The 26,419-nt window shown below is 34.9% G+C and overlaps 2 protein-coding genes across 2 annotated transcripts; one reads left to right on the top strand and one right to left on the bottom strand.

The window, feature by feature from the left end:
* Positions 1–1,165: 1,165 nt before the first annotated feature.
* LOC142983546 (golgin subfamily A member 7) lies at positions 1,166–11,776 on the bottom strand. The gene is made up of 3 exons (XM_076130476.1): positions 11,445–11,776; positions 8,456–8,608; positions 1,166–7,204 (listed from the first exon to the last, which is right to left on the bottom strand). The coding sequence occupies exons 1-3, from the start codon at positions 11,598–11,600 to the stop codon at positions 7,025–7,027; spliced, it is 489 nt and encodes a 162-aa protein (XP_075986591.1). The 5' UTR covers positions 11,601–11,776; the 3' UTR covers positions 1,166–7,024.
* Positions 11,777–18,018: 6,242 nt separating this feature from the next.
* Positions 18,019–19,460, top strand: Osi18 (DUF1676 domain-containing protein Osi18). Its single transcript, XM_076130701.1, has 3 exons — positions 18,019–18,582; positions 18,656–18,802; positions 19,171–19,460. The coding sequence occupies exons 1-3, from the start codon at positions 18,096–18,098 to the stop codon at positions 19,347–19,349; spliced, it is 813 nt and encodes a 270-aa protein (XP_075986816.1). The 5' UTR covers positions 18,019–18,095; the 3' UTR covers positions 19,350–19,460.
* The last annotated feature ends 6,959 nt before the right edge of the window (positions 19,461–26,419 follow it).

The raw sequence follows: 26,419 nt of genomic DNA, 5'->3' as shown, positions 1-26,419 counted from the left end.
GCGTCTGATTAAAGCATTAGTTCCAGTTGTTGCGTTCAGATGGCGGTGTTGGGGATTCGTTCAATGAGTGTTAGTTTTTAGAGTCGATATGGTAGAGAGTGCAATAGTTTGATTGCCGTAGTAAGAAATTTGTTCGAGATAAAGATGGATTTGTTATGTTTTTTGATTTTGATCAAGTTTGAAAGTACATAAGTACTTTGATTTTTGACTTTTTCCACTCAAAAATCAGTAGGGATCTTTGGGGGGAAAAAAGGTTAAAATCTTTAGAACCGATTACCGAGCCCGGCGGACAGTGAATAATTGCATTCCTAAACTAATTATATGACAACACGATTTGGTACGATATCCATCACGTAGTTATTTTTGAAGGAAATAATGAATCAAGCACTAAAACTCACCTTGTTCATCTCTTTATCTTCAAATACCTATGTAAAAGACACAAAAAGACCTTAGTTTTGTAGTTTTTCAAATGATTGCGAACCACGACGGGGATTTGGTTATATAATGTCGTATTTCAAACTGCAGGTTATAGGTAAACAATAAAGCCTGAATCCGGCAACGCTGTTTGCTATAATTTATACGGAGAGCGCGGAGAATTAAAACAAAATTAATCATGATCATCACATACATTATGTGCCAGAATAAACTTTTCCATGTCTTTCATCCCTCACCTATTATTTGTTGTATGTATACCTCTATGTTCTGTAATAACCGATGTAATTAGGTGTCATAAACCGTAACGTTTACGACGCGAATATCCCGGGTCACGGCGTCGTAAACACAATAGTTTCTCTTTACGGCTACTGTCATTACTGGACGTTTTGTTTTTCATATTTGCTTATATTTTAGAAGGCTTATATTATTCAATCAAGGACATATTGGATGAGAAACATGAAAGTTTAGTTTAGTTTAATATACAGCATGATGTAGCATTACAAAATAAAGTTCAGACTGGAAGAAAAGGTGTGGAACTTAAAAGACGATTTTCCAAAGTATTGAAATCGTCATAGTAATTTTATCTACCACCGTTTCGGAAAAGTTATTGCTCGTGAGAAGAAACGGCAAGAAACTCACGGCATTTTTTCATCAACGGCAAGGAATAACCCTTGGTGACGACATGTTGCATAACCGGAACTTTTAACAGAATTCAAATTAATAAACAATATTTTTATAATAATTTTATTATAAAAAAGAAATATTCACATACATAAATCCAATTATTTAATAGTCATAGTAAATTTTATAATACAATCTATAACTTAAACTAAACATTAGTTAGTATGGATTTTAAAATTTAGTATTTTTTTGTTTGCAACATTAAATCTAATATCATTTTTTAATCTGTGCATTTTATACATATACCTAGTTATACGCAAAGATGTGATAACAATTGATATTTATATACTATCTATAAATTCTTTATACTTTTGTGTACATCTATAGGACTTTGTAAAGTCCCCAACCGCAATGGGCAATGTGGTGGACGAAGCTTAGTCTTTTTCACATTCCGGGAGATCATTGTCCAGCAATGGGATATTTCTTTTGAATAGATTTACATACAACTTAAGTATGTATTTAACTTCATATAATTTGGAACACTATAGATGCAGGTTTAAAACGTACGTACGAGTGCTCTAAAAATAATACTAAAAAATTAGTTACGACTTTATCAATAGTTTGTATAGATATTATCACGCCTTTGTCACAAAAGGGTAGTCAGAGAACTAAAGAATTCGAAGAATATCACTCGCTACTATTTCTAACACTAAACGCGTAAATAAGTCCCATAGATGTACCAAACATCACACAAACAACTTTTCATACAAAAATGAAAAAATGCTTCCTTATTACTAAAACTAATAATTGTGATAAAGAAACATACAGTCTATGTTAAAAGTTCGTTATAAATTATTAAACGTAATTTAAAAGCTAAAATAATTATTTAAATAAAGTAATACGACTTTTAATGAAAAGCAGTACTTATTTCAATCAGCCAATAATTAAAATGTTACTATGTACAAAAATAGTTACGGTGGCAACATTTTACTACATTCATAATTTAAAAAAGAAATATTAAGGGTAGATTTGTCATTGTCCAACATATTTTTCAAGAAATAATTAAATTAATAATACGATTTCACATAATTATAATGTATGGAAAACTTGTGAAAATCGTCAAAATTATTTCTTCAGTAAAGTTTCCTGATGTCAGAAAACTCGTTAAGTGAAAGGCTTTCTTCAGCCAGCCAATAGTATACACAAATGTTGCTACATTGAAATAACTTAACATTTCTACCGTGGCAACATTTACAATCAATAACTCTATTACAAAAATAATGTTACTAGCGTAATGAAATAAATGCCAAACTATACAGTGATACACGTAAAAAACATTTTAAAGTTACATTTAAGTAGATATCAATAAATTAACTACAAATTTTCTCATAAAAATTACACCCAATAAAATAATAATTTTATATTCCTACAACATCACGACAATATTTTTAAAAAGGATAGGCAGAACTGTACAATTTTGAAAATACGACAACGATGCTATCTAGCGGGCAAAATGTACAACCACGATTTTTTTCTACACAAAAAATATGTGACCTTTTAATAGAGCCTTAGGCCTAGCGTTCGCATAGTTTATCTATCAACCACTAGATCAAAGGCCATATTAAGGTCGTGCGAGTGAGAGGTCCGATATATTTCACACATTAGTAAGAGACAATGCAACGCGAAGACACTGTAGGAAAACTTCTAATTTAAAACCGCTCTTTAGAGCTGTATATACATAATATATGTACACAATAAACTTTTAGTCACGATGTTTGTTTATAGTATTAAATAGAGCAATATTTTAGTAAGAAAAGAACGTTTTATCTACTTTCATTGTGAGAGGCTCACTGCTCATCTTTTAATTTGAATATATAATAATTGAATATTCCATCTTCGAATACTATCGAAGTATTCTGACGAAAACTGAATCAATCCATTGAATTAATTACTCAACCACTGAACGAGTCTTAAACGCGTTTAAGATCTGTTCAGTTTTTTCGTAATAGTGTTTAGTAACCATTAGAGAAAAGTAGACTTGAATAATGTCACATAATATATTGTATATTGCTCGATTTAATACTTTTCAAAGCTTACACATTGTTGAGTAACATATCTTAACTCTTTACCTATACCATAAGAAAACATAGATTTTTCAAGTCATAGCTACAGAGTCATGTAAAATGATTCAAATATTAACTTGAAGTTATTACAATGTTACTCAACAAAAAGCTTTATAAAACAAACAAAATACATTTTACCCTAAAAGGGTAATCAGTATCACAAATTAGGGTAAACCTAATAAGTCTAAATTAGTACTAATTATAACTAAACAATTATGATATATTATGTTTTTTGGGGCTACTTAGGCTAGGAAGCTACCTATAAAATGTATGATTTATTCACAATATGCCTTCAGTAGCCGAATGAATCACATTTATTTGTCTTAGTCCATGCGATTTATGCAATGATAGGTAAAGTATGAATTTTAGGGGTCAATTTCAGCTCAAAATTGACCTTATTAAGGTCAGTTAAGGGTTGAAAAGGTCATAGTTTGGAAACTTATTGCCCAGTCTTAATACAGATGTCCAAGCTTAGCATACTGCCATCTAGTAATCAAATTATTTCGTGTTTTTTGATAAAAGTAATTTTGTTTTATCTTTATTAGTTTTTTACTTGGTTAATCTTTATTAGTTAACGCGTAGGGGTTACCAGAATAAGACCCAAATGACCTTTACTTGACTGCGCGATAGAAAGGAGGGTAATGTATGTTTTAAACTAAAGGTATAATGGGCAAGATTATTTACAATATTCTATAAGTCTTAATACAAATTGGAATGGCTATGTAGTCTATTACGTAATTAATTGTTATTATTGTTTAAAGTATCGCATGAACCAAGACTAAAAATGTACTAGCATGGATATTTTATACAATTACTTTAAAAATTAGGGTAAATTTGATCAACTAAAGGATTTTTCTTGAAAATCTAACATATTTTCTGCACTGTATGGAATATTTTACCCAGCAGTGGGACAGTAACAGGTTATATATTTTGAAAAAAATATCGTTTCTATCTGCATCTACCCACATTTTTTCTAAACTGGAAACCAAACTTGCGACCCATGCTAGTACATTTTACTAATCTAACTTTTAACCACCGAGTACTCGCTATACATACTCCACTTTTGGAAGAACAATTTGGCAAAAGGAGTTCTGTCATGACAAAAATGAAACATAAATAAATCAGTCAAGTACTATAATCAGTTACTTTCGTCTATCGCCAAAATCTGATAGAGGATGATCAACGAAATATAGCACAATATCGTATTATACAAAACTATCAATAGCCGATCAAAGGCTATAATCTATCATGCAATGCATAATCCGCGCCAGACACATTTGAAATGACGCATATACATTGCATGATGCAATATAGCCTTTTGCCGGCTATATATGGTACAGTATGATACAATCTAGCCTTTTGGGCGCCTATATTTTACTTTGCATGTTACTTTATAGGCCTTAGAAGGCTACATACAGAGTAGTATGTGACATTCCACTGATCTGTGCAGTACACATATTGCGCTTAGTAGCAAAATTATATCAGAAATTGGCGATGAATTGATTTTAAAATTTATGTACTTATTTGAAATATTGAAGGAAGGTGGTTTGATAAATAATGTTGATATATTGTTTTCTATTATGTTGTGATTTTTGTACACCGTATTGGCTGTGACGCCAGTTAGGTATTAGTTACTATATTACCGACATTACAATGGTAATTAAGTAAATAAGCAACTACGTAATGACAGGATCGAATATTCGCTGAGTGCCCGGTTTCCGAGGTACATTTAGCGGTAGTTTATCCATTCAATAGCGTTTTTACATATGAGTTTAAACGCTATCGAATAGATAATTTACCGCTAAATGTACCTTAGAAACCGGGGGTAAGAAGTCTACACACCAAAGACGCAATTTTTCGACGCACGTAGAGACAGCTCTTTCATTCATAAGAATCATGACGGCGACATATGTCAGCGGGTCAGCGGTTTGTAGAATCATGCTTGCATGCTGCGACGACTTGATGTTGGCGACATATATTATGTCGGCGACTTCTGTGTGTTAACTTCACTTGTAGTCACATAACTAAGTCACTGTTTAGAGCACAATTTCCATCACACAGGCTAGAGACAAATAATAGTTTCCACAACATTATCAACACTATTTCCCAAGTTAAACTATACATTCTCAGGTATAAAACATTACGTTCAAGTACAAACCCACACAGTGGTACATTAATTAATTATATTACAAAATTACTGTTTGGAAATATAAGAAGAACGACAGTCTATATGAAACTTTATATATCGATGTTTTGATTATTTTAACCTAGGAATTTGGCGCTTTTCACACTCGTATACACATTTATACAAAAACATTTTGGCTTAAGATAGACATACAATTAAATTTTGGGTTAACATCGTCATCTCGCCCCAAACTAAGCAGAGCTTGATCATTATCGTATGGTTAGTGGTCAACCTATTGTCAAGGTTGTTCAAGCCGCTCCAAGACTTTTGTCATGGCTTTACGACTGTTATCTTAATTGATAACAACCGCGCCCGACTCTCTATGTGTCCTCAAAAGCACGGAGACGCTTTTTTCAAAATGTACCACTATCCGGTTACCCATCTATGAATGGTTAAAGGCTTTACCGGCTATCAAATGACACCCCCTAAAATTTTATTTGTTGGGGGATGGTTCAGGTGTCTTTTTAGCTATGTGTCTGTTTAAGGGACGTGTTTGAATAAGATTGTATGTCTATATAAAGCTCATTAATAAAAAAAATAAAGTTTGAAGTATATCTAAAAACATAATTTTAGTTTCTGATATTGCTACTAGATGTCGCTTTACGCGAGTGTTCACTTTATTTACAGTGTTTATGTACATATTTCAGTTATTCTTTTCGAAAATATATTTTGAAAGTTTTCAAGGTATAAAACACAGGGATTCTTTGCTATTTGGAAAACTGTAGGATGCTAAGTTATTTATAGGTCTTTAATAAGCCCAGAATTATTATTTTTGCTCACAAGGAAATATTTTCAAGATATTCACTTTTATCAGGATTCTAAGGGAAGACTTAGATATTATTATTTTTTATCTATTATAAAGACAATGTACTTAATACTTCGAAAAACTACTTCAATTATTTATTTGATTATGCTATCCTTGTCTTTTTAGGTAAATTTAGAAAGAGAGAGATATAATTGATATTATATTTCTGATTTCTATGAAATAAACTATATACTTTGTTATTTATTGATATTGTATTGAATTAACAAATGAAATAAATTAAAATAAATATATTTTTTTACAGATTTTGTGATTCACGATGGAAATATCTAAGATAACATTTGATTTTAACTATATACATATTTATTTACGCGTGTAAGATATTTTTGGGTATTTTTAAATGGCAAGTCTAAAACAAAGTATTGATAAAATTACCATTTAAATAAATCTCCGCCAATATTTGATAATTGCTATAAATATCTTTTTACTCACTATCAATGTATTTCACAAGATGTTAGTATCAATATAAATAGCAATAAACATCAAATAAAGGCAAAATAACCCAAGAACAATCATATAGTCACGAGCAAAAATATGTATACACTACAATTTTATTTTCATCAATAAAATATCTACCTACCAGTGGACTACCATTGTTATATTGACAATTAATTACTAAGCTTTCCTCTACAAATTAAATGTCAAAAACCACATAATATATCCATATATTTGCTCTTAACTACACCCTTACACAAAACCACCGCGAACCACAACAACCTATATCAAACAAAACGTCAATCAATTTCACACCTTATTCACTCACACCGAAGCACCAAATTCCTACAATAACCAAAACCTCGTATGTTACATAAAGAACTCCCTGTTTTCATGTGGTGGTCATGTATGTCTCATCTGCGTGGTGCTGTTGCCAGTGGGACTCTGGCAGTTGGGGACGTCGATGACTGTGATCTCGATGACCCTGAGGCCGCGGAGAATAGGGTCGGTTATATGAATACCACGTGGGTTGTAAACACGCTCGTTTTGCGTCGCTATGAATTTTGATACTTTTCGTAGGTGCTGTGGAAGAGAGAAAAGAAAATTAGTGCATATTAAATAAATAATTTTGACCAGTCAGTCAGCAGTCAGCCTCCGACCGCGACTAGTGCTGGGTAAGACATTTTCAAGAATCACGGTTTAGTGCTCCATCGTTGGAACAAGTGAGTTGTTTTTAACGCACACATTGCAACACATTAGCCGCGTAGGTACTGACTGACCGAGCCGCCTCGCGAAGCAATATTTAGGTCTCTTTTCTTTCAGATCGAAATGAGCGGGACCGAGATATTGACTCGCGAAGCTGCTCCGTCAGTCTGTACGCGGCTAATGTGAAAGATATAGATTAGATCAGTGTGGGAGATTATTATACAATAATAGGTATATAAGTTTAACCCATTACTATCCCACTGTAGGGCAAGGGTCTCTTCCCGTAGTGAGAGAGAGGACGCCTTGAGTCCACCACTTTAGCCAAGTGGTGGTCAACAAGAACTGTGATAAAGAACTCCTAAGTAAACCTTGTCTACAAGGCTCTTTATTAAGTGGTTGGATTATAGAAGGAAGAGAATTTCAATAATATTTTTCAATACATTTTCCTTGTCCTACTTTGTATTAGATTATGTCATAATTAGTTCATATTATTGGTGCATTGAGTGCAAGTGTGGTAGCATGACTCATTTTACTTATCGTACTCAAGGAAAAGACGATTACTATAAATATCTTAATATTATATCACCACTAAGACCATTCAACAAATTAGTCTATTGCAATGTTGACATCACAGCTCCCCATATTGCGAGAGAGAGCTAGGTTGGGGTCTACCGCAGCAGTCTTATGCTGGCCAAGTTTGTGTTGGGAACCAAGTATTCCTTCAAGAACTGACAAAAATAAATTAGGCTTGCAAGATTAAATTACTGTTGCATGTATGTGTGTTTCTTCGCCAAGCATCTGATAATTATTTATTAAATTTCATTATGAGTATCTAGATTTTGAATTTCAGAGCTTATACCACTAGCCTATCACTGTAACAAAATTGGAAAAAATCGGCCTTAGTGGCGCCATGGTTAAGGTGGTCGCCACGTACCAGTGGGTTGGAAGGTCGTGGGTTCAGACGGAACAAATATTTGTACGATCTACAAATGGTTGTTTCGGGTCTGGTTGTACTTTATGTTTGTTGATTGTATGTCTTTAAACGTACCCGCAACAAGAGAAATTCTTAGTGCAGGAGTTGACTTTTTTTAATTACACAGAAATATAAAAAGCTTTATAAATAATTACCTTCTCATAATGCGTCTCAGTACATATATAAATGAAATAGGCAGTGAGACACGCGAGGCACCCCTCACAGTATGTGCTGCAGTCTGCCGTTTCGGCCATCTCGAAGTGCTCGTTCAGCCGCTCCATCGTGTACTCGAATGTTTGTCTGTCTATCTGTAATAAGAAAATAAAGAAAAGTTGTTCTAAATTATGTTTAAGTATAGTTTAAATATAATATGTAGGTAAAGAAAATACGCGCAAAATAACTTTATGTGTCTGAATATAGCAGCAAGCCGCTGCGAGTGAAAACTGAGCGGGAACTGCCTCTGCAGAGAAGTTAAAGTGGTAATGACAAAACGCAGAGGATTTAACGCTTTTGGTTGGGTCGAAAAGTCATCCTTTTGTTCATAAAGAAATTGCCAGTAAATAATCAGATAACAGCAAATTTCATCACTAAGCCAGACCTCTGATTCGTAGTCATTTAAAAGCTGGTACGCTTAAAATAAAGGAGACTGTAATTAGTTTAAGTTAATAAATAATGACCATATATTATATTAGCAAAAAGTCACTAAGCTTAAATAGCAAAAAGTAGCCATATATCCATTTATTACCTAAGTTAGTAATAACAAACAGTATATAAATTATACTTCTATGTATATCTTCCGCGTAGAAATAATCGATTATTATTTCATAGAACGTTTGGTAAACATATTAATCGCTTCACTGCTTAATAATTCAAGTGTTAGCGCAAGTTTTACGAAACAGCTACTTCTATAGGTACTTTATTGGCTGTAGCTAGAATATATCGGCGGCAAATATGTAAGTAAAGTTAAAGGCGATTTGTGCAAAGGTAAAGGCGGGTTTACTATTAATGATATTTGACTATTGGCACTGCTTCTGTGGTGCGGTCGGTAGTGTACCCGACTGCTGACCACTAGGTCTCGAGTTAGATTCCCGGGTCGGATAGAGTGGTATTGATATTTTAAAACTTCACTTAGGTTACATCATTCTTAATAGTAGTCCGAAGTTTGCTAACATCCCCGGTATAGGGCACTCACATTGTGGCAAAACGCGGGAGTATTTCATAGACTTCTGCCTACAACTTTGGGTATAACAGGGGTTATAATTATGTATGTTTATGTTCATTTACATACATGACAAGAATGGGAACTGGGAATCAACCTCACCCGTTATAATATTGGCCTGACTTTATAAATGGCTAAACAGGGGTGTATTTTATACACCTCTGCAAGCACCTTTAGATACAACAAATTTATAAACAAATAAAAAATTAAGCCTAATTGCATACAAAGTTAACTGAAGCATTTTATTCATAGTATATAACATTGTACATATTGATAGACATTATCATCAGATCTCAAATGTATTAGAATGATTGAGCAGTCAATTTGATAATGAACTACTGATATGAATCAACAAGTTTGTAATGACTTACTGTAAATATAGAATGTTTTTTACTATTGACTCTTTTACAACTAACGATTGTTGTGTATGTTAATTGCATTGCCAATTCTTTGTTTGGTATATTTTTTTGTTTGGTCTGATAGTGATAAGTCTCACTGGAGAGAAGTATCTGATAACCTGATGAAACATCTATTGTATCACATTTTACCTTACTTATTGCTAATCAACAGTAAATGTAATCTACATTGATATTAATAATATAAAAGTTTAAACGTTAGTATGGATGTTTATAACTCGACCACACCATGATTGCTGAATGGATTTCGATTAAACATGTCACTGTTGTAGCAAAAGTACTAGAATATGTCATAAGCTATAGAAATACTATCTTTTGGCCATGGATTTGTCATTGAAAAAGTATGAGAGACACACAAAAACAGTTATCGGCAAAGGCTAGTAAGGTATACATATTATTATATGGAAATGACAACTGGACTATGACCTAATGAAAAACTATGCTGCCTTATTTCTTTATAATAAAGAATGTAGTGTACCAATGATGATGTGACTTGTCTGAAACTTGGGGAATGGACATAATGTTTCTTTGTTTTCCTAACAAGTATATGCAAGGCCTATCTCGACCACAAAATGACTCAAACCCTGTGATGTCATGCAACATAATTTTATTAAATTAGTTTAAATCAATGGGCAGTTTCGCCACTACTAAATATTTATCAAGGAGCTTATTAGTTGGCATTTTGACTTTATTTGACACTTATCCAAAGGCCATGAATCATGCTCTTATAGTCAAGTGTATAAGATTAGAGTGATACTCATAATTTATTCTGTTTTATGATACACATCTAAGTGACAAGTACAGCATGCCTAAAGTTAGGATAATTCAGCTATTAAAAGTTTCAAGCTACACAACTAACTGTTAAGCATAGCATGGTAAATACGGACAGTGTTTACGCCGATGAAATTAAACTATCCAATAAGAAAGTAAAGTGATTATGAGCACTTTAACTTCAAAGATCATCTTTTCCTATATCTACTTAATTCATATGAAAGTTAAAACTTGGGTTTCTTACACATTTTTAATAAGCTTTCTCATAAATTGAAGTCTCATGCTATATTATGTCTGTACAGTTGAGATTTAGAATTACCTCTAAAGGACTTAATGAAAGAGCTACCTAGTTGCTTCAAGAGAGTAGTAAAATTAACAGTTGTTTAGGCCCTGTACCTGTCTAAATACAACAAATTTGATACTTTTGATATTCCTTTCTTCATGATAAGTGATCATTCCTTCAAATGCTGCCATGCAACATGTATTTGCATTGACTTTGGGAAGATAATCACAAAGATTAAGTGACAAAATCCAGGTCAGTTAAGGACATCACCATAAATCAATACAAAAGTATAAATAAATAACATTTTAGGTTCATTTACGTAAAGTTAAAATTCTTTTTATGAACTATAGACACTTTGACACGAATTTCAAAGCACATCACCCTGAGTATGCGCAAGGAACGCGCCCATAAAGCCAACATTTTCGAAACTAGATAAACAAATGACTTTCACTCACCCGATCTTCCAATTCGGGCGGGAACCGTGTCTGGAACTTCACTGCAGTGCCTTCTGAATAGTCCCTCTGTATAAATATCTTGATACCTTGCTGTGTAGGAGTCTGCTGACTTCCAGGCGTATTAGGCCCAGAAGGAATACGATTATTTGCCATCATTAGAAACTGGTTAAACAAAGTCCACTAACACAGAAATAAGTCTAAAGGAATGCTTTGTGTTATAAATGTATCATAGTCTCAGCAAGCTCGCCATGAAGATAGAAATACGAGGATTATTCGCTGTTTTCACGAGATTTATTTCGATAAAAAGTAGGTACAGTGACGTGCGTCAGAGATTGACAGTGTCTGTCAGCAGACATATTTGGCCATAGACACGAGACTGGAATTTCGTTCTGAAACTTGAATTTACACAATCAAACAAGGATATTATAGGGTTCTAACAAAAGGTAACACCTACCCAAAACAATTTGTCATAAATAATTTTATTTTACATTGATATATACTAATGGGGTAACTGAATTAAGTGAAGAAAGTTTCGTAGACCACGAAAGGGGTTTTAGTTCTAAGCTAGCGCAACAGATGGCGTTGATGTAAAATTAGTGTGAAACTCTTTTTCGAAAATAATATTTTTTTCTCGGTTTATGATTACTATGATGAAATACTTAGGTACTTTTTTATAACGTTTATCTCTAACTAGGTGTATAAGTAATTTAAATTCAATATCATAAATAAATATCATTAGAATCACACACGGTCATTTAATTTTGATTCCAAACTTGTATCAGAATGTATCATGGTAATCAAATAACTGAAAAACATACTTACTTATATGCTTCTAAATAAATACTGTTATTGATAAACTTACAACCAGACCCAGAACAGATTCTCGTTGCTCATCACACAAATTGTCTCGGGTAGGATTCGAACCCGCTACGGCGAGACGACCACGTTAACCACCGCGCCAAACATGCAATAATAACTTTTTGTATACTTGTTTATTTATCTATGTTATGTTCAAGTTAAACCAAGTTCTAGGCTCATATTTTTTTAATTATGTTAACCTATTCCTAATTTTTATGAAAGTGACGCCATTTTGTGTCACCGTAACAATATAATCATATTAAAATCCTCCATTGATTAAGTTCGGCGCAAGTTATTCAGGCCGATTTCGCTTGCTTCGCTCCCTGCATATTAACTGAGGGACAGTTTGACGTAGCGACTTATCAATTAAACGATACCATGTTTGCACTTCATTTTCTATTTTAATTTCTAAACGGTTATAGGTGTGGCGTCTTGGGTTAAGGAGCTTTGTAAAGGTTACATTATAGATTGGTTGGTTAACGTTTTCTGATTTTGTTTGTTAGTTTTAGTACATCAGGTTATGGGTTTAAACTTCACTTGAATGTACTAGCTTTGCTTTGTTTACCTCTTTATTTTAAAATTGTTTATACTACCTACTCATTGTTTTTGTGTTGCGGGGACATTTACAAACATACAAACAACGGACACAAAGTACAACCAGACCCGAAACAACTATTTGTGGATCGCACAAAATTGCGAATTCTGTTGGGAGGACGCTGGTCTCGATTCCCGTGTGGGAATCGAGACCAGCGTCCTCCCAACAGAATAGCGGTTTTAACCACTGCGCCACAGAGGCAGTCAGATTTCGTGTCACAGATTATGATCTGACAGATTTCAGATCTGTCAGATTATAATGTTCTTGTTGCCGATAGGGGGATTTGGAAGAGAAGGGGGGAGGCCTTTGCCTAGCAGTGGGACACTCAAACAGGCTAAGAAAAAAAAAGTATATTTATTTATTTATTACCGTCGTACATTAACAGTATACACTACACATTAAGTTATAGAAAAAGTATAAAAATAGTATAGTATAGTATAGTAGGTTGTAGTTTTAAAGTTATAAATCTACAAGCCATCTTTACAGAACAATCTTACTCTACTACAGGTACAGTTAATGTTCATACCTCAACGTACCTACAAGGTCACACGCCAGTTACCTGGAGCCCTACATACGGAAGTACTGACCCACAGTCCACACTTTCATTGACAACTCTTCACGCGTCTGCATACATATCGAGCATTACGATTGATTTATATGAAGACCTATTTTGGCAGAGAAATGTTTTATTTTTTGCTTGTTGCTAAGGCATAGGTAATGAAACTGAAGATTTTCTGTTTACCGTGTCCTGTCAGTGGTCAATCTAGCTTACTCCCGGTTTCTAAGGTACATTAAAATTTAGCAGTAGTTTATGTATTCAACAGCATTTAAAAACTCATATGTACTTCAGAAACCAGGGGTAAAAGATTGTTATCATAATTGATAACAAGCAGGACCGACTTCAAACGTGCCCTCCAAAGCACGGGGACACTCAGCAACCTATGTCTTATTCCGCCAATAACACAGTATTAAATAAAATAGATCAGAAAATATTTTAAGTCGTACTTTTCTGACTGCTAGGCAACCATATTGAAACAAGGTGCTAAATATTACTTAGCTTATCAAATGAAAAACTGACAAATATTTTCATACATTTGTTGTCACTTTATCGGTCAAATAGCCTATCCAGCAATTAGCTTTATGTCGTAAAACTAACTTTAACTAATGGATGTTAGTTTCGAATTCCATTAAATCTTGATAAATGAGCGTTGTCTCTGAATGACGATCAGGTACCTACAAACATAGATACCACCTCTGTTTTATTTATAGATGGAGAGCGAGTTAAGTCAGTGAACGTCTCTAACCTTCGTGTCTTTCCGGCTTTTTCCGTCAATTACCTTCGATTTACGAATGATTAAAGTTAATTCAAAGAATACTTGATAATGTTATAAAATCACGCTAAGACGTACCTAATAGAACTAGCTGACCCGCGCACCTTCGCTTGCGTCACATAAGAGAGAATGCGTTAAAATTTTTCCCGCTTTTTTACATTTTTTACTCGTACTCTGCTCCTATTGGTCGTAGCGTGATGATAGCCCAAAGCCTTCCTTGATAAATGGGCTATCTAACATTGAAATAATTTCTCAAATCGGACCCGTAGTTCCTGAAATTAGCGGGTTCAAACAAACAAGCAAACAAACTCTTCAGCTTTATAATATTAGTATAGAAGTATAGATACGGCAACAAAAAAAACACGCAATGCGAGAGTTTAAAAGTTATTATCACGCTAAGACGCTTTTCTACTCCTTTAATTAGTTAATAAGGTCTTCTAACAATGGGTTATTTTTTTATTAGAAAGGATATTAAAAAAAAATGGATACAGCTGGGTAGGTATATATTCTGCTCTATCTTTTTATGGGAGAAAATCAATAATCTAGGCCAATTAGGACCAGCTTTTGAACTTACACTATTATGAAACTTTTGAGCTGAGTCACGTTGTTTATTAGCTATTATCTGCATAATATAATAAACTTATACAGGCAGTACCATAACATTCTAGTCTACTAATATTATAAACGCAAAAGTTTGCAGGGATTCATGTTAGATATAAGTAACTATTTAACGCAAAACAATCGAATTGGGATGAAATAAGGCATGCATGCAGATATTTTACAACCTGTATACTTTATAACACAGAAAAACTTTAGCGCGAGAAATTTTGTCTGAAGTTATATTCATATAACTTAGTTACAACTTAGCCTAAGCTTTTTTGGATTTGTCATGATTATATTCTGCGTAGTTTTAAAATAAATTTACTGTGCAGGCCACTATTGCGAACCTTGCTCTTTACTAAGTTGTTTGTCTATAGTTGTACTACAACCTCAACTTAGCTCTATAGGCCATCAATGCAAACCTTGCATACAAGTCTCACTACTAAGTTATAGGACTATAATAGTAGTACTACAATATCTTCACTTAAAAATCGCCCAGCCGAGTCCAAATATGTATCAGGCTAACAGCTGTCCATATTCTCATGTCTGGTCAACATCGGCCACATTGTCCGTCGGCTCACGTGCCTAGCATCCGTTTGCACCGACATCTTTCACTCCGCCTGACCGGAATGAAGATCGAATGAAATGCTCGTTACGTAAGGAATGTGAACGGTATCAGTTCATCTAAGTCTTCACTTTCTTTTGGAGGTTCAGGCATTTGGGTTTTGGACTTTTGTTTGTTTTTTGGCTGATTTTATTGTTTAATTTTTCAGCCTCCATTTCAATTCCTTCAGATTTCAATGTTTATAAAAGTGTCTAATCTATGTATATTTGATCTCAAGTCCCAAAGTTTAAAGAAATATATTTTTTCTCAAAATACTTCATAACCATTTTGAATGAAGACTGAAGAGGGACGGACAGACTTGTATTTATAAAATAAAAAAAGGCTTAAAAATATAAAAAATAATGACAACGGAGCTATCTATACAAGTTGATCTTTATGAAAATGAGTTTATAAATATTTAATAACAGCAATGTCATCAACAAGGTGCATCTACTTACATATTTATGTCAAGTTTCTGATGGAGAGTTTTTAGTAATAATAATTCGAGTTAAGTTAATCCTCTGACTACTGCTCAAAGATGCATTAACAAATAACTAAATTAAAAAGCCTAGTTAGCCAGAAGAAACCAATTTATCTTAGACTTTAAACACATCTAAATATTTTATCCATCTGTGTAGTCCCCTCGTGCAAAATTTCGTAACTCATTTATAACCTAAACTGCGACAGTGAGTATTCAAAACAGCCTAATACGCTTTACGTAAATCATTTTCATAGTTGCTCCTAGAATCTAAATGAGCTTTAATACATTATTATTTTTTACGTTTGTTTACTATTGCAACAATAGGTAAAAACTTGAATATAAGTTTATAAACTTATTAAAGGAAATATTTACACTGCACCAGTGGGGAAAGAGTTGGCAAAGACTGCAGTGGCTCGACCGTTATCTTAATTGACAACAACCGGGACTGACTTTTAACGTGCCCTCCGGAGTACGGAAATACTTAGTTCAAATACCATTAAGCGGACACCCATCTATGGAATAACCGTACCGACGGTAGCTTACCCCACAAAACGTTACAACTCAAATCTCAAGTTTTATATGCCTGAAAGGTTCTGAAAAGTGCCTAAGATAGTTATTTCGATATTGACTTTTTCAACAATGAAGCTTTTCAGTTCACAGTCTCAACTTTAAATTCATTTAATTATGTAAATATCGACTTGGATTCTGAAAGGAAACATGATAATGTTGTAATTCGTAGTTACTTTATGAACACTTTCCTTATTCTACCAACAATGACTGCAGTGCTTCTGGCATTTAATTAAATATTGAGTGAAAACGCTTAAAATTGCCTGTCTATCAAAAATCACCAAATACTTTTCTGTTTACCTGTTCTTGTTTTTAGGGTTCCGTACCCAATAGGAAAAACGGGGATATTTTTATGATTTACTTTAAAGTTTTAAGCATGTTGCCTGTAAAAAGTTTAGAGGCAAATATAACAAATATAATATATAATAGGAAAGATAACATTTTAACATAATTTGTATAGTTACAATACAACCGACTTCATAACAAGCAAAAAGAGTAGTTTTAGTTTTTTTAAGCAGTAAATTAAATCCAATTATTATTATTCGTTTGTATTCAGGCCGCTATTATATAAGTGTATATTATGAATTATAAATTAATGTTGTTTTTTTATGACAGGCTCATATTGAATACTTTGGCAAAGTATAACCTTCAAATACACAACCTTTCGATAGCCTGCCTTTTCAGTCTTCCTTTCAATATAGTTGAAATGTAAACATAAATCTAACCTAGCCATTGACCGCTGCAGAAGAGACCGTAATAAGCAATTTATATGCGTATTGCTATTTTCAACGTCTCGTTCAAGTGCTTTTCAATAGAGCCTTTAGCACTTCACTAACAAGCCTATTGTGTAAGGCTTTTGTTCAGAAGAAGACGTTTCTACGAATATTGGTGAGTCTGTGCCAACATTATAATTGATTTTCTCTATAAAAAAATGTCTTTTTGGTTATTATGATTGATAATAGTAAAAATGTTTGATTGTATAGAAGATCAGTAAAGTTTTGTATGAGAAAATCTAAAAAGAAAATCGGAACCCTGTAGAAAACTTTTATGACGAAAAACTATTGCAACACATTAGAATAACGACTATCATAGGTGTCAAAACTTTACCTACATGAATAAATGATTTGATTTTGATTATGAATATTGAATGTGGGAGAGTACTAAACAAGTAATTGATAAATTCTACAACAATGTCATATTACGCATAATATCATTTACAAATTCGACATAAGTGTTAAGTTCATGCCTTTTTATAAGTCGTAACCAACAGCTGATTGGAACACAACACCATGACATAAGCAACTAATTTTCTACTATCGATTTCCCTTCGCGAATTTGAAGTCCAAGGGAACGACGCTTAAGCAACAAAGTGATAGTTTTCCAATACACTGTCCACTCACGCACACATACGTGAATAAAATGTAACACATGCGTAAAACGCAGGCGACGCCGAACATAGTACAACACACATTCGGACCCCACGTCACGTATTAATGCTCGTATATAAACCAAGCCCAGGACTATCCTGGCATACATTGTGAACAGTTACCTGACGGCAGTAAGTCGTCTGCCGTCAATTAAACAAATAAAAAAAAGTACAGTGACAAAGTGCAACATGGCTAAACTAATAGTGCTTCTATCGCTCGTGGCTCTCGCCAGTGCTAACTCTTATACCGCATCGAAATTAGTAAAGAACATTTATAACGAATGTTTGAGCCAATATTCGGTGGAATGTGTGAAACCGAGGACCCTGCAGTGGATTTCTCAAGTGTCCAACGATGATGAAATCAAGATTACGGAAGACCTCTCCATTGTCAAGACTGCGACCTTGGAAGATGATATGGAAGTTGACCCTAGGATGGCCAAAGACCCCGCTTATCAAATGGTTGATCAAGTAGACCGTTTCCTCCAGACTCATACACTTAAAGTGAAAGTTCCTGAGGAAATCTCGAACAGTGCTGCTTCGGAATACGTGCCCAGGTCTCTGTTGACTGACCTACCTTCTGAGTTGGAGATGCCTCTGGATGGTGAAGAGGACGGCCAGGTGTTCGAAGGCAGGAAGAAGAAGATCAAGCTCCCCAAGCCTTTGAGGATCAAGAGCAGTTCGTAGACCTACTTATTCACGATCGTTATCTGACTATTTCATATGTCTAATAATATTTTTTTGATTTTCAGAGCACGGTTTCATCAAGAAGGTTCTGCTGCCCTTCCTCCTTGGTCTGAAGTTCAAGGCTTCAGTGCTGGTCCCCTTGGCTCTTGCCCTCATCGCCCTCAAGACATGGAAGGCCCTGACCCTTGGTCTCATCTCTCTTGTCCTGTCTGGTACGATCATTCTTTATTTACTATTATTGCGAATATCTGTCAAAGAAAATCGTATCACTACGTTTGCGATCACAATTTCTCTGTTCTAATGAGTTGACTATAATAAATGACGTTTAACTAGTAGATATAAAAAGTATACTATAAATGATACGCAACTAATCGATAAGGAAGAGATAAAGATAAATCGAATAAAAATACCAAACATCGCCTCACATTTTAATGTACTTGAACTCCTTCCGTATAGTAAAACCACGACCCCATTCGTACTTTTACTTAAGAATAATTAACATACAACCACTTATATAACAAAATACATACAATATATTACGCATTATATGAACTATATTCAATTTCATTCTGTTCCTCAGGTGCCATGGTCATCTTCAAGTTCACCAAGCCCAAGGTTGTGAACTACGAAGTCATCCACTACCCTCAACACCACGTTGAGCATCACGTAGACCACCACGCCCCAGCCTGGGACGCCCACGGACCCTACCAGAGGAGCTTCGACGACGCCCACGAAATGGCCTACTCCGCACAAATATAAACCAATGAAAAAACTAGCTTTAAAACTACGGACCTCTGACTAAATTATTTAATTATTTATTTATTTATTTGTTGTACATAAAACGCTGTATAAAGTAAGTTTCACATTCGATCGAGAGTTGTTTATTTATCCCTTATTCACAGTACTATCACGTCGGCAACCGCTGAATTGTTATTCTCTGTTGATGCTACTTGCATCTCATTATCTCGTATCACTGGGGTAGTGTTCTTTGTATAAGATCGCTTTCCTTCTTGCTTTCGATGACCTTTTCTTATCTTTGTATGTCTTAAGTGTTCTTCAATAGAAGTATTATTGATAGGTATTAGTTTTGTGACAGTTCTATTCGCTTCAATATCGTTTGCATCAAAAGATGTGCCACTGTAGTTTTCCCTATCAGTTTTTTCTGTATTTTCAATAGGGACGCTGGCTGATGTCTCGGCCGATTTATCAACATTCACAATCTTTTTCCCATGGGGCACCATATCAATTATATTAAATATTTCTGAATCTATATTTTCTACATCATACTCGGGCTCCATAAATTGGTGATACGGAACCTCTTCATGATTCAAATGTATTATACGTTCAATATCGTTCACTTTCTTCGAAATATCATCAGCTACGGTTTCGTTTGCTTCGATATTATCAAAGTTTATTGTGGGTACAATTTTATCGCTACCTGTGAGCATATTTTGGTAGAAAGACTTATATACTTTTGAGGCTCTTAAAGGGTTCAACTTGTAAAGACCTATTAAGAGATTAAACACGTCGACTTTTCCTTTACTTGGAATATTGGCTTCATAACTGTGAGTGCTTTTAAAAACCTGAAACAAACATTCAACATCAATCATTGAAATACTCAGTTCTATAAATTATATTTTTAGTATTAAGCCTAGATTTTGTTCGTCCACCTATTCTTTATATTTCTGCATTTAAACGACATCAATTCCATCAATATGGTTCTTCAACTTTCTTTATTAATTTCACTTTATTGAGTACAATATCACTTCATACTTTACAGGAAGCGTATTCGGAACACTTCCCTAAATAACTCACACGTCTATACGTATTAATGTTGAGTATAACTCCTGAATATATAATAAGAGAAATATAATTGTGATTCATTGCACGTGACTCCAAGTGAAAAGTATCGGTGAGTGCCAAGCATTCGCACATTGACTTACATTAGCATGTATTTATTATTTATTTATGCTGGTACAGACGTTTGGTTATTTCCGATTAGTCTACTAGGTTTTACTTTTACATGGGGAAGACGGTTATTGGGTCATTGTAATCTGTTGCCACTGCTCAGTGACACATTCTTAGCACTAGCTCACTTTAAAGCTTCTGACTGTATCTGAATATACTTATCTATACTATATACTATCTTTATATATATATAATTCTTCTGTAAGTTTGTATGTCACTGAACTTCTCATAAACGACTGGACCGATTTTGATGAAATTTTTTGTGTGTGTTCAAGGGGATCTGAGAATGGTTTAGATTCACAATTTTGTCCGCTGGACAATGTTTTTTAAATTAATTTTTACAAATTAAAGACGTGTAGACAGGACCACGTCTGTCGGGTCCGCTAGTAATATTATAAAACTGAAAAGTTTGTTTGTTTGAACGCGCTAATCTCAGGAACTACTTATCCGATTTGAAAAATAATTTCAGTGTTAGATAACTCATTTATCGAGGACGGCTATAGGCTATATATCATCATGCTATGACCAATAGGAGCAGAGTAACAGTAAAAAGTGTTACAAAAACGTGGAAAATTCTGACCCATTCTCTCTTTTGTGACGCAAGCGATGTTGCGCGGGTCAGCTAGTCATTTATAACCTAGGTCAACATACATAAGATACTCTTTACCTCGGGAAATGTATTCACACGAACTAAGAAGCTAGAAGTTAAAAAGACTAATAGCACTTTGTCCGCTCTGAGAAACAAATTCGTGGTTAGCTGTCCAATACACTACCGCCCGAATATTATTTAAATGAATAAAACTACTTACAAAAACGGTAATCACAATCCGGAGAACGAATCTGCACTGTCTTCTATGCATCTTAGGCAAATGTTACGTAATTGTTGACTGTTAGCTAGTTCCAAGCAATTTGTTTACAAAATATCACCTATTGTTGTACAAGTGGATTACGGTAAACGACCAGCCTAAGATGGTGTAATGAGAAAACTGAGGGCTTGAAGAAAAAGAATGGAAACCAATTGTTTCCTATGTCTATTATATTTGTTTCATATAGGATGTGTTTTTTTGGCTGGTCGTGCCTTAGATAACAACAGCCGATCGATCTTTGAGGTTCAACCACGCTCGCTGAGGTTGACCTGTGGATGGGTGACCGTCTCATAAATATAGAATTCCTTCGTGTTTCGGAAGACACGTTAAATTGTGGGTCCCAGCTGTCAATTACGAAGTTCTTTGACAGTTGTTAACAGTAGTCAGAAGCTTGAAAGTCTGACAACTAGTCTTACCGAAGGCTATCGTGCTATAACCCAGGAAGTGGGTTATGGAGGTCAGATTGGCAGTCGCTCCATGTAAAATACTGGTATTCAGCTGCATCCGGTGAGACTGGAAGCCGACTCGAACATAGTTTGGAAGAAAGGTTAAGCCATGACAGGATGTGTTTTTATTTCTATGTCATTCACCATTCAACTGCACGTTTGGCGCAGTGGTTAACGAGTTTGCCTCCCCACAATAACCGTAGCGCTGTGTATGGGGGTTCGAATCACACCCGGGACATATTATATTTGTGTGATGAGCACGAGTCTTTGTTCTGAGCCTAGTTGTAAATTGTCTTTATAAGTATGTATTTAGAAGTAAATTAGTATGTTGATCAGTTATTTGGTTACCATAGTACAAGCTCTGCTGAGTTTGGAATCCCACGATATTTATTATTTATTTATACATACACAACATGACTTTCAAATAGGGCAGTAACCAAAGAACGCCACTTGCTTCAATCATCACAAACTTCCCTTGCCTCATTCACATCCATACATCTTGTCATAGTCTCCTTACCTTTGTCTATAACAGGCGTGAAGTAAATGAGTATGAATTTCTACACTCTGTATATTAGATAAGCTAGTACAATAGTACTTCCGATTTATTATTTTCTATATATTTGTGTCTACACATAAGTAATACTGTTCTTTATAGATTAAAATTAAGTGTGTTTTGACTTGCAGTATTCATTTGTTTATTAACTTACATTCATGGTTAACAGGTCAGCAGGCTTGCTTCCGTCAGTATCGTCTCGAAAAAAAAAATTAAATTGGTTCGAACTAAATGTCAAATCGTAGTTTTAAATTTCAAACTAGCTCGTGATCAAACACTGGTTTAAATTAAAAATAACCTACATCAAGCATTCCTATTAGTTTCAATTCAAACCAGTGTTTAATCACGCGCTAGTTTGCAATTTAAAACTACGATTTAACATATTATACTCAAGTAGCAGACGTAGTTCGACGGCTAAGCTGAAGTGGAACTGGGCGAGCCACGGTCGAATGCCGGATGACTCATGAGCGAAAATAACGACTAAGTGCACCCCGCAAACTGGGAAACGGCGGCGAGGTAGACCCCGTAAAAGATGGAGAGATGAGCTTGACACCTTCAATCCAGAATGGAATTAAACTTTCTAAGATAGTTTACAGGGAAAACAAGGGGGCGGAGGCCTTTGCCCAGCAGTGGGACATTGATACAGGCTCATAATTTATTATTCTAGTTCGACAGCTCGACATCAAGCTTTGTAGATGATTGCTTGCCAGTGAAGCAACTATTCAAGCCCGAGAGTGACTGTGCTTGTCCGGGTTTGATATCATGATCATTATTTTCAACGATAATTATCAGATAATTCCATGTTTTATAAGCTGATTACATTGTAAAGTCATTACGTCACATTTATGAAGAAAATTCTAAACCTCTGTCAGTCTGTTGTCAATAAACTTTCTGTCTATTAAATGAATTACTAAATGGTTTTTGCCAAAAAATAGGCTGGTTTATCATTTTCGGCGACGTTTCGGCGCAGGTTACATTAATTGACCCTGGTCGCAGACTGATTGACATTTCAATATAGAATACGAGTTCGCGTTAAAATTAAAATATTCTATTTTGGATTTCGCTTTATAGCTTTGAGACGAATTTATTTTGATAATTACTAATCTTTATATTATTATGTATATGTTGCAGTCAAAACTTTGAACCAGACAAAAGTACTATTGAGTAGAAAAATCAGTTAAAAGTACTTTTGTCCGTATGCTTTAATGTATAATATTTTTGAAGCGAGGCTACGGCGACATCTTAAAATAATCTATAATTACCTTAGGCATATATTATATAGGCATAATAATTTCGGAGCTACTTCGAGTCCAGTTTTTGCGGCCTCAATTGACAAAGAATAATAATAGTGGTCGTAAAGAACAATGACCAATTCTCAATTTTTTTTTTTGGAGAAAAAAAATGTAAGGCTCTGACGTCATAATTTGAATAAAAATAATGTTTTTTTTTAGAATATTGTTCATTTAGATATTATCTTTAAAAGTAATTTTTTTGTATAGTATTTAATAAAGATTACATAATCAATATACACTATATAAATCTCTTCCGTTACTGAGTGACTGACTCTCTAACTGACTGACTGATGGACAACGCACAGCCGAAACTACTGAGCGTAGAAAATTTAAATTTGGTGTGACAGATTCTTATGGTCTATTCTCAATATACAACAGTGCCTTGTCGCAAAACCTATTCTTTGTGCCAAGTAATTGCCAGAGTTTTGGTTGCCTACAAGAACCGGTCGCCTCGACGGGTGGTCACCTCGACGCAATAACCGTAGCGCCGCGTGTGGCGGGTTCGAATCCCACCCGGGACAAATATTTGTGTGATGAGCACGAGTATTTGTTCTGAGCTTGGATATTAATTTATCTATAAAAGTATGTATTTAGAAGTATGTAAGCTTTCCTAAAACAAATAAATAAATAAATGTTTATCAGTTGTCTGGTTACCATAGTACAAGCTTTGCTTAGTTTGGAATCAGATGACCGTGTGTGAGTTGTCAAAAAATATTTATTTTAATTTGGCTTGAGGTTAACATGATTAGCATATTATAATAGTTAGTAAACCAGTTGGCGTCACCGAAGCAATTCGAGTATTATTATAATAATAGCAATATGTCAAGGAGCCGTGATAACCGAGTTGTTTGAGTAGTCACGCCACTTGAGTGAAAACTACCAACTTATATGCAGGTTTAACCCGAGGCAACACATCAGTGACTTTTTGAAGTTTTGTTTGATTAGAAATACTGGAAGCGCTCATAGCCAGTTGCGTTCACCGGTCGGTAAACGATCTGTGAGTTACGCAACCATTGGCGTGGTCATTCTATAGATGGGTGACGCATTGTGGTATTTGAATAGGCCGTCTCCGTGCTTCGGAGGGCACGCAAAGAGTCGGTCCCGGTTAGGTTAGGTTAGGTTGTCTGGGCTTTTTCCGCACTTAGCCTCCTAATTGGGCCTTTGTGCGTGTAGTTACCCTCTTACATAGATTCACCCTCACTCCAGCCATCCTAGTTCCTCCCAGAACGTCAGAAGCTTTTTCAAGTTGCTGCAGGCTTCCTGGAGTGTTGTTGGCAATATTTTAGTTCGCGCTCGTTGATCCGCCACGCTGTTGCATTCCACAAGTACATGTTGTGGTGTTTCCTCTGCCTCCATGCATCCTCTGCACAGAGGGCTGTCCGTCACACCTATTGTACATAGATGTTTGTTTAGGGGACAATGGCCGGTTAGGATTCCTATGACCTTGCGTATTTTGTCCCTTTTTAGACTGATAAGGTTGCGGGCAAGATTTTTAGGTGCCAGCGGGACTGCAGCCTTAGTTTGCCTGCAAACTTTACTGTTGTTCCATTCTTTTAGATCGGTCCTCGTTGTTTTCAATTAAGATAACAGTCGTTAAGCCATGTCAAAGGCCTCTCGGGCGGCTTGAACAACTTTGACATTAGGTTGACCACTAACCATACGATAGATAGACCGATTAGAAATAATTATCTCTTGTTCCAACGGTGAAGGAAAATATCATGATGCAACCACAAGGTTGTTGTTAAGACATACAAATGTCTGAGAGTTTAGAGCAGTTCTCGAAGGTATGCAACGTCCCCAACCCGCAATTGGTCAGCGTGGTGGACTCAAGGCCTAACCTCTCTTTTGTTCGGGAGGAAATCCTAGCCCAGCAGTGGGACAATAACGGGATAAAAATGTGGTTATCAAAAGTAGTCGACTAAATTATAAGGTACGCTGATCTCTGATCGAGTGAAGCCACGAGGATTAGCTAGTTAGCTTACAATGTCGATGATTAATCCGAACAATGGTGTTAACCCAAGGTTAATTTGGATTTGTTATTAATTATCACATTTCTACATAGTTGGATAAAAAGGTAATTTTCTACAGTCATTGGCAGAAGGTACTAGTAATTGCACGCACAAGCAGAGGTAATTTTCTTCTCTAAATACTTTATTTTACTTGCATTTAAAATTACGTCAACGGAAGTGCATTAAAAACTACGTTTTGTAGTGAGTATAATAATTTATTTATTTACTAACAGGTATAGTATACGTAAAATTCACAAACATACAATTAAAAAAAAATTAATACTTATATAATATACCCAATTATAGAGTTACCAAAATTTATACAATAGAAATTGGTAATAATAAATGGTACAAAGCACACATTGTCGTATTCTTTTTTACAACTAAATTATAGATTATAGATAGATTCACATGATAGCCGAGTGGTATAAGTTGACACCTCCTACGCAAGTGGTTGCAGGTTCGAATCCGAGGCAACACACCAATGACTTTTCGAAGTTATGTGTGTATTAGAAATAATTATCACATGCTCCAACGGTGAAGGAAAACATCGTGAGGAAACCTTGCATGCCTAAAATTTGTTTAATACATTTATTGAGGGCATGCAAAGTCCCCAACCCGCACTTGGCCAGCGTGGTGGACTCAAGGCCTAACCCCTCCCTCATTACGGGAGGAGACCCTTGCCCAGCAGCGGT

This window comes from Anticarsia gemmatalis, chromosome 24 (assembly GCF_050436995.1).
Source record: "Anticarsia gemmatalis isolate Benzon Research Colony breed Stoneville strain chromosome 24, ilAntGemm2 primary, whole genome shotgun sequence".
Taxonomy (NCBI): domain Eukaryota; kingdom Metazoa; phylum Arthropoda; class Insecta; order Lepidoptera; family Erebidae; genus Anticarsia; species Anticarsia gemmatalis.
This window is presented reverse-complemented; position numbering and strand designations above follow the sequence as displayed.

What these genes read in the sequence shown, in the direction of transcription:
- LOC142983546 (XM_076130476.1), bottom strand. Translation starts at nt 11,600, where the DNA reads ATGATGGCAAATAATCGTATTCCTTCTGGGCCTAATACGCCTGGAAGT. An exon ending in CGCCCGAATTGGAAGATCGG is followed by an intron (nt 8,609 to 11,444) that starts GTGAGTGAAAGT and finishes TTCTTATTACAG; the next exon opens with ATAGACAGACAAACATTCGA. An exon ending in CTGAGACGCATTATGAGAAG is followed by an intron (nt 7,205 to 8,455) that starts GTAATTATTTAT and finishes TCTCTTCCACAG; the next exon opens with CACCTACGAAAAGTATCAAA.
- Osi18 (XM_076130701.1), top strand. Translation starts at nt 18,096, where the DNA reads ATGGCTAAACTAATAGTGCTTCTATCGCTCGTGGCTCTCGCCAGTGCT. An exon ending in GCCTTTGAGGATCAAGAGCA is followed by an intron (nt 18,583 to 18,655) that starts GTTCGTAGACCT and finishes TTTGATTTTCAG; the next exon opens with AGCACGGTTTCATCAAGAAG. An exon ending in CATCTCTCTTGTCCTGTCTG is followed by an intron (nt 18,803 to 19,170) that starts GTACGATCATTC and finishes TCTGTTCCTCAG; the next exon opens with GTGCCATGGTCATCTTCAAG.